The sequence below is a fragment of the Pogona vitticeps genome, chromosome 2, assembly GCF_051106095.1.
Source record: "Pogona vitticeps strain Pit_001003342236 chromosome 2, PviZW2.1, whole genome shotgun sequence".
Taxonomy (NCBI): domain Eukaryota; kingdom Metazoa; phylum Chordata; class Lepidosauria; order Squamata; family Agamidae; genus Pogona; species Pogona vitticeps.
In genome coordinates, this window is record NC_135784.1 from 266172793 (window position 1) to 266187573 (window position 14781).

The 14781-nt window shown below is 39.5% G+C and overlaps 1 protein-coding gene across 1 annotated transcript in view; it reads left to right on the forward strand.

The window, feature by feature from the left end:
* SKIC3 (SKI3 subunit of superkiller complex) overlaps window positions 1-14781 on the forward strand; it is a 62777-nt gene that overhangs the window by 18980 nt on the left and 29016 nt on the right. Inside the window, exons 16-28 of the mRNA XM_072992516.2 lie at window positions 919-1043; window positions 2271-2524; window positions 3125-3227; window positions 4949-5125; window positions 5845-5989; window positions 6898-6976; window positions 7073-7134; window positions 7217-7273; window positions 8660-8728; window positions 9480-9554; window positions 9921-10062; window positions 11355-11448; window positions 12231-12308. Of these exons, the coding sequence (XP_072848617.2) occupies window positions 919-1043; window positions 2271-2524; window positions 3125-3227; window positions 4949-5125; window positions 5845-5989; window positions 6898-6976; window positions 7073-7134; window positions 7217-7273; window positions 8660-8728; window positions 9480-9554; window positions 9921-10062; window positions 11355-11448; window positions 12231-12308 (1460 nt within the window). The remainder of the gene's footprint in view (window positions 1-918; window positions 1044-2270; window positions 2525-3124; window positions 3228-4948; window positions 5126-5844; window positions 5990-6897; window positions 6977-7072; window positions 7135-7216; window positions 7274-8659; window positions 8729-9479; window positions 9555-9920; window positions 10063-11354; window positions 11449-12230; window positions 12309-14781) is intronic.

Sequence of the window (14781 nt, forward strand, 5' to 3'; positions counted from 1 at the left end):
TAATGTATGCATCAGTAAGGAGGTACATCGACCGCTACTTACCACGAAGTATGAAGATAGGGAAGGTTTAGTGAAAGGCTAGGCATAACCTTAGAACGTATGTTTAGCTTCAAGGCTCAATGCTAGAATATTTAAGGTGAATTGCAGTTCTTTTGAATGTAAGCTGTGAGTTCTCTTATCTGAACAGTGTGAAACCACAGCTAAACCAATTTATTGATAGGCAGGACTTTTCTGTGTCCTCAGTATGGCTTCCAAGCCGACTAGAACATCTTCCACTCTAAGAAATCTCAAAGATCAACAGCATCTAGTGATAACTTATTTATTTAAAAATGTTCCATTTTCTTTCATTCTGTTCCACTGGTTAAAAATTTGTTCCACTGGTTAAAAATTTGGCCCCCACCCTCCTGAGCTTCCAGAAGCACATTATAACCTGGCTTCTTACCCAGGCCTTCCCAAGCACCACCCTTTTGTAAAATTATGCTGGCCCATTGTCTGCCATCCTAGGTCCCAGACTGGTGATTTTAGGGGGAGGGGAGAGTTTTGTTTGTCTTTCTTAATATGTTTTATATTTAAATATTTTAGCTGTATGTTTTATAATATTTTGTAAGCCACCCAGAGTAGTGGCATGCTCACTAAAGGGGCAGGGTAGAAATATACATGCATACGTACATACCTACATACATACATACACAGAGACATACACAGACATGCATGCGTGCATGCATACATACATACATACATACATACATACATACATACATACATACATACATACATACATACATACATACATACATACATACATACATACATACATACATACATACATAAAATTCTGATATGCAGTGCTGCCTATTTGTGTTGTGTGGTTATGTGTGTGCATAATAAACTTGCTGTGACATTTTCCGGCTTCATTAGGACACTGCCCTTGCTATCTTGACGGAGGTGACGGAACGCGCAAGTGCTGGGCGAGCAAAATGGGCCTGGCTTCGTCGTGGGCTTTATTACCTGAGAGCCGGACAGCATTCCCAAGCTGTGGCAGAGTAAGACCACCAATGATATGGGGGCTTAATTGTTGTTTGCAAATGCAGGTTAAATACATGATCTGATAGTATCTGTGTAGGTTTTTACAAAGGCAAATCTTGTTGTTTGCTGATGAATTGAATTAGGTGTTTTTCTATTTTTCATTTTGCTTATGTGAAACATCTGGGGTGTGGTCCTTTCTTCTTCAGATGGGTAGCCATGGTTGTTCCCGTATGTTGTCAAACTACTGCTCCCATTGGCATTAGCCGGTGTAGCTATTTGGAGATGTGGCCCTAAAACATCTGGAGTATTGCAGTCGCCCACACCCATGTTTGCTTGTAGAATAGCCTGGGCTCTGTGATAGCTCTAATCTGGGGCACACAAGCTTCCAGAGGTGTGGGAGCTACACACGCCTCTCAGACCTCATAAGGCTGTCCCTCATGGTGCATGTGCACGTGCACACACACACATAGACACTCAGTCACTTCCATTTCTTAAAAAAAAACATGCTCCTGGTCTAAAACATAGCAATTGGCAAAAATGTGGCAGAATTAATGTATGCCCCCAGATAGAAGCGGCCTTTTTAAAGTGATGAAGTAAAGATGAAGTAGGGTACAGGAACTGCTTAGAACTCTGTCAGCCCAGAATGCACAGATGTCAGGGCTGTCTCTCCACACTAAGCATTGGTTGCTCAACCTTACAGAGGACTTACTGACAAGTCCCATTAAAAGGAATGCACAGTTTGTCCCCCTTCCTTTTATCCTTTGGCCAGGAGCTAAAGACCCACCTGTGTTTTCAGGCAGACTTTTAACAGTCATGATTGACTCCCTCAATGCCTTCTAAGAGTCAGGTAGTTGTTAAAGGTTACTTGCTTTTAATTATTCAATTGTCCTTAAACTGGCATACTGTATAAAGAACCTTTAGCCATTCCCTTTTTGTATGTTTGTTTAAAATAGTTTACTAATCAGTAACCCCAATATTAATCTGATTTGTTTGGTTTCACCATTACGAAAGTCAGACTGTTGCTTTCTCCTTCGCCACAAGTTCTCTCTCTGCTGTTCTTCAAAATAAACTTAGTATGGACTATTTTTATGGACATTTTTATTGGAGACTGCAGTTACTTTTCAGAGAAAGCAATCTGATATGTTTTATAGAGAAAGCTTTTAAAAGAAACTTGTCATAACCAACCATGAATTTTAATTCTATTTTAATTCACAAAATTGCCTGTGCTTTCTCCATGTGCCCAGTTTGCAGGCGGCTCTGCGAGCCGATCCAAAGGACCCTCACTGTTGGGAGTCCCTCGGAGAGGCGTATCTGAGTAGAGGGGGACACACGACAGCGCTGAAGTCTTTCCGAAAGGCCAGAGAACTGAACCCCAAGTCTATATACAGTATTTATAAAGCAGCAGCAATTGAACAGATGCTAGGGAAATATAAAGAGGCTATTGCAGAATATCAGCACATCTTGAAGACAACAAAAGATTATGTTCCTGCTCTGAAAGGTATTCAGGCGTTTTTGTTAGGGCCAGCAACTTTACTGCTCTGATTACTTCAGGGCAATTCTGTCCTTGATATGTAGTAAAACAGTGAGTTAAAAACTTTTCCCAATACAACTATATGTTCCTGCATATGCGGGGGATTCATACATAGGTAGCAAAAGTATTTTCTTTTGTCAACAACATGAAAAACATGTAGCCCTAGAGGAAAGTCTGGTTGCTTTTCTGTTTGTTTGTTTTGGGGGTTTTTTTTGGCTTCTCCTGCATCTTGAGTGGAAAGGAAGTTTATAAAGATATTCCCAAATAATGGACATTATATGGCAGTAATACACATTCGTAGATGATGTTTAGATCTATGTGGACATTATATGGAAATAATATGCATCCGTAGATATTTAGATCTATTAATATTCCTTTCATTCATAGGTTTTCAGCTCAGCTTATTGTTGCGTTTTTTATAATATACATTAAGGATATTAAACTTTATATTAAAATATCCATATAGCAGAAGAATGATTTCTCACCATTTGCTGCTGCATGAGGCCTATGGGCTTAACTTATGTTGTAGCTGCCTTATCACATGTTAACACATTGGTTTCTGTTCAGGTCTGGGAGAATGTTATCTTATGATGGCAAAAACTGCTCTTGTTGACTACCTGGATGGGAAGGCTCTGGACTACATAGAACAATCCCTTGGTTTTTTAGCACGGTTAGTAATTATATATGTTCTCCATTAAGATCCTTTAAGGATGGGTCACTTTGATCCCTCAAAGTCACACTTGGTTGCTAATTCTACATAGGACAGCACCTAAAATACGTACAAGTATTCTATGGCATTGCCAGTTGAACTGTTGTATACAATGCCCAGGGTCATATTCAAAAGCAAAGCAAAAAGCGTGCTGCTTATATACCGCCCCATAGCACTTCAAGCACTCTCTGGGCGGCTTACAAGTTAATTGCGCAGGCTACACATTGCCCCCCCCCAGCGAGCTGGGTGCTCATTTTACCGACCTCGGAAGGATAGAAGGCTGAGTCTACCTTGATCCGGCTACCTGAGATTGAACCCCGGGTCGTGAGCACAGTGTTAGCTGTAGTACAGCAGTTTAACCACTGCGCCACGAGGCTCTTCAGTCAAATATTCAGTCAAATAGCTTGTACAGAAGTTGTGGTACAGCCATCTTGACTTTTTACGGAGTTTGCACAAGGAAGTATGCATGTTTCCTTGCACAAGTATAAGTTGGGTATGTGTAATGGGGATCTTTGGTTGTATAAAATCAGTGCTTGCACAAGTGGAAGATCCGGCTTTCCTCTGCTGGTGGAGCTTTACACTCTAATGATGTGGAACAGAATTCCAGGTAATCTCACCAGGTTTCAGCCTTTTAGCATATATTGTGGATTCTTTTAATAAACCAAGACCAGTTGGGAAAAACATTCCAATCATCTTTACATTTTGGCCTAGTCAGTGCAGTCTACTAGAACAGAGAATGTTCCACACTGGATTTTGTGTGTGTGAATCATACAATAATTGAAAGGGGGCTATATGGCCATCGAGTCCAGCACATGATTATCATGTTTTCGGTGAGCCCTCCTGCCAACTTTCAACATGTCAGAATTCTCACTGGAGCCATGAATCACCCCCAGCTCCCTAAATACAATGGGTTTTGAATTCAAATGTGTGAGTGTTAAAGAAATTGCCTTAATTCGATAAATGAAAGTAAACTTTAAACAAGTGACATAATAGCAACAAACCTTTCTGCAAGTACTGTCAGGACCATGGGTGCAAGCCCTCTTCCCTTTGTTTCAGTGTTGAGGAACAAAGTCACCATGCACATCTTCCTTGTCCAGGGACAAGCCCCCAACTTTGAGTAGGCGATGGCAAGTGATTTGCCCAGTGGAGAATTTGTAGTGTTTGGGGATGAAGAAGATGAGCTATAACCGAGGAAGACCCAAATGCACTAAGTTTCATTGAAATCAGTATTTTTTTCTGCCAGGTATTTAGAATTCACTGTTGACATTATTAAAGCCTATAAAAGAAATGAAATCTTACCACTTTTCATTTGTGAGCTGATAGCTTAGATGTGCTTATGCATGTAAAGAAATGCTTTTTAAAATATCATTTGGGAATATTTACTTTTATATTTCTTCTGAAAGGGTTTGATCCAGAGCAGTGTACAGTGGAGTTCGTTCAATCAAGAAGACAAGGGCAGTGTCTTTGTGATTTCTCTGTACATTTGAAAAAGCAGGGCTGGATGGCAGGGGATATTTCAGTACAGTTTGAGGGGTGACAGAGGAGGATTTGTTGAAGATCTGCTCCTGGCCACTTCTTCTGAAGTGAAGGCATCCCACCATTCATGGAATGGCCAATCTAGACCCACCCCTACCTTCCATAGGTGAGCTTCACTCTCTGTTAAGTTCTTTTCTTTATTTCAGAGCAGCAAAGCATCGTCCCGAAGTGTCTTGCCTTTGGAAGTTGCTTGGAGATGCTTGTACCTGTGTTTGTTTTATTTCACCATCCAAAGTGAATGTGAAAGTTCCTGGGTTCCTTATTGGTCAGAATGTGGACAAATGTACACTAAAGAAAAGTGAACTGCTGAGCCTTGGAGGAAGGTAATGGCCAAGGAATAAGCTATGTAATGTTCCAGAGCAATTCAAGTCTTGGCTGGTAGCCCTCACTTGAATTGCTTTGCTGGCATGAAAGGAGAGCTATCAGTGTGAAAGCTGAGAGGGAGTGGAAGGTAACAGATGGTATCTGGACAACTTCTAGCTTTTTGCAGGGAATAAATTCTTCAAATGTTGCTTCCTTCTCCCGTAGGACATCCGTTGAGGTAGAATATTACATTCCTCTGCTTTGAGGAAGATTCAGGAATCAATCTGGCCTTGCAGATGATAGTAACAGCTACTACACTTTTTCTCTGGAAATCCCAGCTTGTGATTGTGTAGGATTGGATAAAATGAACAGTTGTAAGAGTCCTTAGAGATGGAGAGGGGGCTAGAACCAGTTGGAAGAGGACGCTGGGGCTGCTATTTGCCCACTCATTCAAATGCAGCCCACAAACACATCTTACAGTTCAGAACTGAAGCCTTGCCAATTTTCCCTGTACAAGGGCTACATGGGATTAATTACTGAACTGTGCTAACAGTAATGGCTCTTAAAAGTGAAGGCCATGGAACATTCTGTTTCTCTCTCAACAGTTTATTTTTACTTGCCTTCAAATATCATTTTTATAAATCAGACAGCCTTTGGAAGGATCCTTCAGTTAATGTGTTTATTTTATTTTCCAACCATAGAAACGATTCTTTTCATATGATGATTCATATTTCTGTAGGTGTTATGGCAGAGGATTAAAACTGATGTCCTCACCAAATACGTGGTGTGATCTTGGCATAAATTACTATAATCAAGCCCAGCACCTGACAGCAATGGGCAGTAGTGAGAATGAGAGCAGTGAATTGTTAGAGAAATCTGTACAGGTATATATATTTTAAAATCCTCATTGTTTTAATGCAATTTATAATAATAAATCTTTTGCTTCTAGCATTTTGAAGCTGTGGCTGTTATAAAAGACTTTCTAGCAATCTTTTCTTGACAATAGGGGTCACTTTGTAATCAGTGGCAGTGTTCTTATATGGTGCAATTAAAAATGGGCCCAAGCATTGAGGCTTTACTCTAACATGAGTTAAATAGCATTTTTTGTACATTAACATTGTGTTGCATATATGCATTTTAGAGGTTCTACAATGTTTCTGTATAATTTTTACCCGCTTGTTTGTTTGGTTTGTTGGCTGTAGTAAATTCAAATTTTTATTGGCTGAAATCCTGTTGCATAGTGTAATCAGTGAAATGTAAAGTAGACCCATTTAATCATTGGAACTTCGAGAAGAATTGACTCATCAGATCCCCAGTGATTCAGTGGGCCTACTCTATTTGTGACTTACTGTGCTAACTGACAGGATTTCAGCCACTGCAGTGGTTTTCCTTTAGCCTTTTGTTTCTGTCTAAAAGAAAACCATTACAGTGGCTGAAATCCTGTCAATTCTGAAGGAAATCAACCCTGAGTGCTCACTGGAAGGACAGATCCTGAAGCTGAGGCTCCAATACTTTGGCCATCTCGTGAGAAGAGTCCCTGGAAAAGACCCTGATGTTGGGAAAGTGTGATGGCAAGAGGAGAAGGGGACATAGAGAACAAGATGATTGGACATGAATTTGACCAAACCCCGGGAGGCAGTGGAAAACACGAGGGCCTGGTGTGCTCTGGTCCATGGGGTCACAAGGAGTCGGACACGACTTAACAACTAAACAGCAATGGTTTTCTAGAATAACACACAAATGAGTTATGCTATGTCAAATTATAGTGCTGCACTCTCTCAATTTCTTCCAGTGTCTTAAAAAAGCTGTGAGACTGGATAGCAAAAACCATCTTTATTGGAATGCCCTTGGTGTGGTGGCCTGTTGCAAAGGTATATTTTGAAGGAAACTTTTAAAGTGTTGTCCGTCTGTTTCAGAGTTTTACTGGCTATTGCAGACATTGTTATAACCAGATCTGTCTCTTTCAGGTGTTCGAAACTATGCGCTTGCACAGCATGCATTCATTAGATCTATTCAGGCAGACCAAATTGTAAGTACCCTAGATAGCTGCAAATGTTTTGAAGATGATGTCAGGAATATTTAATTTAATAATTTCATTTATTTTTGTCTAGAACATCATTGCCTGGACCAATTTGGGAGTCTTATATTTAACAACTGGAAATATAGAGGTAAATAAGTATCTGTGTATATGTATTTATACTACTTTATTCTGGTTTAAATGTAAGAAGATAAATAAATTAAAAAGAAATTGTACAAGATGTCACCTTCCCATTTTGAGCGAGCTATTAGGCCATTTAAATGCCAAATAAATAGTATTTGAATGCCATTTGAGATACAGTGGTGCCCTGCTTGACGCTTACCCCGCATGACGTTGAAATCGCTTTACAATGAGTTTTTTGCAATCGCTATTGCAATCGCAAAATGATGGTTCCAGTGGGTTTTTTTCGCTTGACGTCGATTAGGAGCCTGCTTCGTGAACCGGTTGTTCGCTAAACAACGATTTTTCCAGCTCCTACCAAATGGCTTCCCTTTGTAATATGGCTTCCCTCCCTTCGCAAAATGGCTGTTTTCCAGACCCCTGCTTTGGAAGACAGCGATTTTAAACAGCTGATCGGTGGTTCTCTATGGGCAATCTTCGCTGGACGATGAGGTATTTCCCCATTGGAACGCATTGACCGGTTTTCAGTGCATTCCAATGGTTTTTTCCCCCCGCTTGATGATGATTTCGCTTAACAGCGATTTTCCTAGAACGGATTATCATCGTCAAGCGGGACACCACTGTATATTTATTGGAGATGAAGAACAGGGATGTGTAGAGTGAAAAGTTTTGTATTTCTATTATTTCATTTTTCTCTGCAGCTTCCTCTTTTGTTTTCTTATCTTTTTCCCCCACATGTCAGTCCTTTCACTTAGTATGCAAGAGAAAGCTCTTTTTTTTTTTGTTCCAAGCTTTCCTGTTTATGTTTCCTGTTAGTGGTCCAAATTGAACCCAAAAGAATCCTTAAAAACTGCTCTAAAAATCTGAATTGCAAGGCAGAAGATAATCAGTCTATTCCAAAAGCAAGCAATGGTAGATGAGAAAAAAAAGTTGTCATCAGACTTTCACAAAAAATATCTCACTCATCCAGCAATTCAAAAAGCAGTAAAGCACTCAAAAATTAGAAAAGAAGAAACAGTAATATGAGTTCAGTACCACCTACCCAGCACAACAGAGAATTAATATTAAATTATGCTTAAGTTTCTTTTGTTAATTACTGTTTCTTATACAGAGAATAGAATAGATTTTTTTAAAAACGTGGTATTTGTTTCTGCCCCCTATTTGAGGTCTTTTACGTTCTGTTAGGTTTTTTCTTTTTCTTTTTGAAAGATTTCATTTTTTACTTCTTTGGTAAAGTTCACAGGATTCAGACCCCAGTGCCCAAAACGTTCTTAGTCTGTCCGAAGAAAGGAGGAAGTTTTACTTGTGGCTTAAATAGCTGCAAAAAATATAATCCTAGGTGTCATTCCCCAGTTTAATTGTTCTGTGTTTGTTTTGTGTTTATATATTCACATAGCAAGCACATGAAGCCTTCAAAGTAGCCCAGTCCCTGGAACCCTCTCATCTAACATGTTGGATCGGGCAGGTAAGATCTCAATTTAGGCCCTTCTAATCCTCTGTTTGTGTAAACAGTCCTAAGGGTGTTAAGATTTGGGCAGCAGAACATTGAATGGTATTTAGTTCCAGCTGAAACTGAAATTGATAGATATCCTGTGAATCGCTTACAGCATTTGCACCCACATTTACCATGTAGTGGTTGTCTGAAAAAAAGCAGTCTTTTTCATTCAGCAGTTTCCAGGATTTTTTCCCCTTCTACTTTTCTTAAATGATGAAATCTTTGAAAGTAATTGAATTTAATGGTATCTCCATCCTAGGATGTCTCCAATTATTGTTCAGACAAAAAACTAGTACTATCACTTTGTTAACTGTGGTACAAGAACAAGAGATTTGTGCCACTGTAGCTAGGACAGTGTTTTACATCCAGGCAACCAGAGCAGAAAAAGTGTCCTCAGCAACCTTTAAAACAAGAATGGCTTCTTGTTTTAAAGTATGCCTTTTGCAGGATGATACTACGATTTAGCTGCCAGTTTTGCCAGTTCTATGTCTCCATCAGTTTCAAGTTCTCAACTCCATGAGATTTCTTTCTCATAAACTGGAGTAGCTTAGTCTGCAAGATGGAGGTTTGTATTTCTGTGGACAACTTTTTTACTAGGTTGAAATTATTCTTTGTCATTCCTTGGATTTAGCAGCTGATGATGTCCACATTTGATGTGGAAGGAAATAGATAGTGCCTGTTGTGTCAAGTTAGGGATTTTTGTCCCGTCTTCCTTTGGCAGGCTCTCATTGCTGAAGCAGTTGGAAGCTATGAAACCATGGACCTCTTCAGGCACACCACTGAACTCAGCATGCATGTAAGTGCTTGTTTCCATGTTAGGTTATAAATCAGTAAAGGGGAAACTAAGGGAAGCCCAGAGGCAACTGATAGATCCATTACATTTCTTCTGTTTCTGTTGCACTTCCACTGGATTTATTATATGGAGCTTCTGAAATGTGTAGACTCCCTTTATTCCAGGCAAACTGTTGTGCATTCAGTATTTCTGGGGATTTGTCTGAGTATATCAAGTTGCTAGTGCCTGGGTTGGAATAATAATAAGAGCAGAAAAAGAGAGCTGTTCATTCAGGTATACTTTGCAGGTTCATATGTTTAAGAAACTGTAAAACATTTGTCTGTCTAGCCGAGTGGTTGTTAACGCCAGTTGTGTTTTTACTGCATTCAGACTGAAGGAGCAAAAGGCTATGCCCATTGGGTGTGCTCAACCCTGCAAGATAAAACCAATAGAAACACTGATTTGTATAGATACAATATTCTTCAGATGAATGCTGTTCCCGCCGCACAAGTTGCTCTGACTAAATATACAGGTAACGTTACTTTGCATCTAAATAGTACACCTACATCATAGTTCCGGGTCGTTGTTTTTATATATTTAAACCTCATTTAAGCCAGTTAGCCACTCAAAATGAGACAAAGTTACCGAATTATGAATTCCATAAAGTATGGTGCTTAAGTTCCATTAGAGGTGTGGATAGTATGAAAGAAACAGAAAAACCTCTAAAAGGAGAATTCAAGGCAAGTGGTAAAATATAGTCATTGAGGAGGTTCAGAATAGAAAAAAGGAAATACTACTTCAGACAACATATAATTAACGCATGCAATCCAGTGCCTAAGGTTGTGTGACTTTTTGGAAGATAAACTGATCCTATAAAAGTGTTATAGAAAGCATCTCTTCTCTCAGCAGGTAGGTTGGTGGGGAGGCAGTCAGGGGTAAAGCTGTTGCAGACATGCTATTCTTGAAAATCTCTCAAGACATCAGTTGACCAAAGCTGGAAACATTATTGTATGTGAGATGAATCCTTGACCTTCCAGTAGGACTGTTTTTTGGCTTAAAACAGCAATGGCCATTTTTTTCACTAAATGTGTGGGAAGGCCAATCCTGCATGAGCACCTGCTTTGAGCGTAGAAGGTCCTTCATTCAGATCCCTGACATCTCCAGATAAGGCTGGTGAAAATATTTGCATTAAACTCTGGAGAGCCGCTGACAGGGTCTGCAATACTGGGCTGGATGAACTATCTTGATGTAAAGCAGCTTCCTGTGTTCCTTAAAATATGAGATAACACCAACCATTGGTAAGAGGGTGAGGTAAACAGGAAAGTTCAAAAGGCTCCTCTTTAATATGCTCATGATCAAATGGCTCCAAAACAGGACATTGGAAGAGTATTAATTCTTGTACCTCATAACCAGAGATATAGGTTCCCCTGAGAAATAACCAGTTAATATGAATACAGATGGGTGTGAACTGCCAGTTTGGCAGTTCGTGCTGGTTTGGACAATGGCCCAACAGTTGTTCTGTGGTTCAACCTCTCTGGCAGGGACCCATTCAGAGATAGTGTGCTGGCTTCCCTGCCCCGATTCCTTTGGGCGCTGCCTCTTGAGTGGGCGCCCGCCAGACGGGGGTGGGGCACCAAAATGTGGAACACTTGTTGGGTCATTGTCCGAACTGGCAAGCCACTGAACTAGTGGTTTGTGCACATCTCTAATTATGGAATATAGTTTCCAGCACTAGAGGCATGTCTTTAGTACCTAAAACTCAGTTTCTTTAATTTCCTCAATTTTCCCCTTTTAATTTTGTGTATGTGTCATTTGATTTTGCAGAAAGAATCCAAAATGATGCATGTGCCTTCACAATGCTTGGCTATTTGAATGAATATCTTCAGCTGAAAAAGCAAGCAGCAGATGCATACCAGAGGTAAACTGTGTTGAACAATGTATTTTTTTTTCAAAAATGCCAAACACCCTCAGTGCACAATTTGACCTGGCATAGTACCACCTCTGCTAGCAAGCCAGGGTATCTTAAATATTTTTTGTTGGTCAGACCTGATGGAAAAGCATAAGCAATATATGCTGCTGAATTTCATGAGTCATTAAGCTGTAATAAGTAGCACAAAATAATAAAGAGCAACCCGTAATTGGTGGCAGTTACAGAAAGAACGGGTTTAGGCATTAGAACGTGCAACCGAAGAAAGCTGGAGTAGGAAGGCAATATGAACCATGCTCTGTTGCTTCTATTTGGGGAAAATAACTTGCCTAAGCTAGACATTTTTTATTTCTGTCAGATAGCTCTTGTTTTGTTTAGTACTCTGTCTTGAAAGCTCAAGGAAGATATTATGCTAAATAAGCAGAAAGAGCATAAAATAACTTCCCAGGTAATATCTTAATTCTACTCATGTGCACCAAATGTCAGGCCCAAACATGGAAATCTTATTATCTTCAGTAAAGGCCAAGTTTTTGATGAAATTTCAAAATAGAGTTTTTTCCCACTGAAAACACACAAAAAAGCAGTTAAATGGTCCTTTTCTCCTTCAACCTGAGAGTTGGCTTTAATCATTATTTAAAAGGTCAGGTTCTGTATCTTAAATCTTGAATGAAAGAGTGTCATTGAGGTAGCAGTATAAAGATTAGATTTCACACTTCTTGCAGACTCATTACTAACTGTAAAATCCCTAGAAAATCATTTTCCATCGTTTTCAGGGCAGTTTTGTTGCTGAAGAATTCTGAAGATAAAGAAAAATACAATGTAGCAATGAGAAATTATGGCAGATCACTGTGGTAAGTGCCTATTTTAAGATAAATATAATACCAATATCCTGTAAGATCAAGATTTGTAATTCTGCAAAATGTTCATAATGGATTGGTCTCTCACTGTAATGGAAAATTGAATTGCTGTATCATTTTTTACAATATGATAAAATTTTAGTACCTGTTACATTGAGCTGGTACTGCACAGTGGTTAGAAAGTCATAAAGGTTCAAAATTATAAAGTTAACTAGGAGATTTTGGACAAGTCACTATGTATCCTCATTTTGCAGTGTAAATGGAAGAAAAAAAAACAGGTATGCTTCTTGGAGGTGCTTGGTGGAAACGAAGAATATATATGTAGTGAATAAATAAATATATCTTGGGATGGATCCAGAGATGTTTTGTACTTTCAGACAAGCACTTTTGGTTACACAAGGCATCTCCCAAATTCCTCCAGTTTCTGTTGCAGCGTCTTCCCGTGACCCATCCCAAACCAATCCAGAGGAAGCTCTGCCCCTCAGAAACCTGTGAGGGCACTCGGGGGGGGGGGGGAGAGGAGACAGGAAAGGCACATTGCACAAGCGAAGTCTATCTCTATTTTGTTTGGATCCAACCTGTTATAAATACTACAGTATGAAAAAACAACTGTTATTTAAATTATTACATTTTGCTGTAGTTTTCAAAATTGTGCAGTGGAGTGTCAAAATCTAAACCTCAAACGATTAGACTTGTGTTAGGCAATTGTTCTGTTGAAACAATTCTACTGTATTAATTCTCTAATTGATTCCAAACATTTATTGCCAAAATACAGAATGCTGTTTTAGGTATGTCTAAGGGCTTAGGAATGTACAATCCAGGTTTTGAATTTTAACTATGCTGTGATGCAGGCTTCTTTTAGCTTATCCTTTCCCTTTCAAAAGCAGTCCACTTCTGTGTGACTTCAGGAAAGAGAATACAGTGGTGCCTCGCTTAGCGATTGCTTCGTTTAATGATGTATTCGCTTTGCAATGGGTTTCTTTGAGGAATTTTCCCCATCGTTTAACGATGTTCTCTATGGGGGAATTTCACTTAACGATGTCCGTTTTTGCTCATTTAAAAGTGTCTTAAAATGTTTGAAACCTGTTTTAAATGCTTGGATTCGGTAGTGCACCTTCTGAAACATGTGCAAACTTAATTTGGTTTTGTTCTGAGTCTTCGTTAATTTTTGGTGATTTTTTGTTTTCCCCATTTAAATCCATTGAACGGACAGTGGGGGTTCTTGATGGTACTGTATAAGTCAAACAGTTAAAAAGATCTTGAGTGGAAAACATTCTCTGAGTTGACCATGTTCGTGTTTCATCTCATACACAACTTTAATGTTCAAGCATGCAAGTTCTAACATGCTCATAAACTTTGCTCCCAGATCTCCTTATATTCATACAATTCCATCTGAAACTATATATACATTTTATTTTATTCTGCAATTTCTGATGAAGAATTGCAGATGAGCTGAATTACAGTCAGGTATGGACGTTTTCATAGTGGTAAAAAGGGTGGGCATAGATTTACTACTTAACAGTTTTATGGAGGTGGGTGTAAATCAGTTATTTCACAGGTATGTTATATAGGTTAGACCTGAAAATTATATGAATTGCTTTACATTTGGTTGTTGTGGGTTTTTTGGGCTCTTTGGCCGTGTTCTGGAGGTTGTTCTTCCTAACGTTTCGGCAGTCTCTCTGGCCATCATCTTCAGAGGACAGGAGTAGCACTCTGTGCTCTGGTGCAGTTTGTTTGGGAGTTGAGTATTTATAGCTGTGGGATCAGCTTTTGTCCTTTTCAGGAGATGGGTGATTATGGTGATCTGTGTGTTTTTGTTGTGGGTGTAGTGTTGTGATAAGGAGGAGAGATTATTTGTCACTGTGATTGATGGGTGGTGTTAGCTGATCTTTTGTGTGTAGTGATCACCGGTCCTTGTGGCTGGGTAGAGTTCGTTGACCTTTTGCACGCTGTATTTTTGAGAGCTGGAAGCCAAGTTTTGTTGAGCTTCACACTTTCCTCTTTTTTCTTGAAGCTCTGCTGGTGTTTGTGGATTTCAATGGCTTCCCTGTGCAGTCTAACGTAATGATTGCTGGTGTTGTCCAGTATTTCAATATTTTGAAATAGAATTTCATGTCCAGCTTGTTTTAGGGCATGTTTAGCTACTGCTGATTTTTCCGTTTGCTTTAGTCTGCAGTGTCTCTCATGTTCTTTGATTCTGGTGTGAATGCTGCGTTTTATGGTTCCAGTATATACCTGTCCACAACTGCAAGGTATCTGGTATACCACTGGTTCTTAATCTTGGGTTACTCAGGAGTTTTGGACTGCAACTCCCAGAAGCCTTCACCACCAACTGTGCTGGCTGGGGTTTCTGGGAGTTGCAGTTCAAAAACATCCGAGTAACAAAGGTTAAGAACCACTGTGGTATACTCCTGCAGTGGTGATGGGGTCCCTTCTCTCCTTTGCTGATTGTAACATTTGTTGTTTT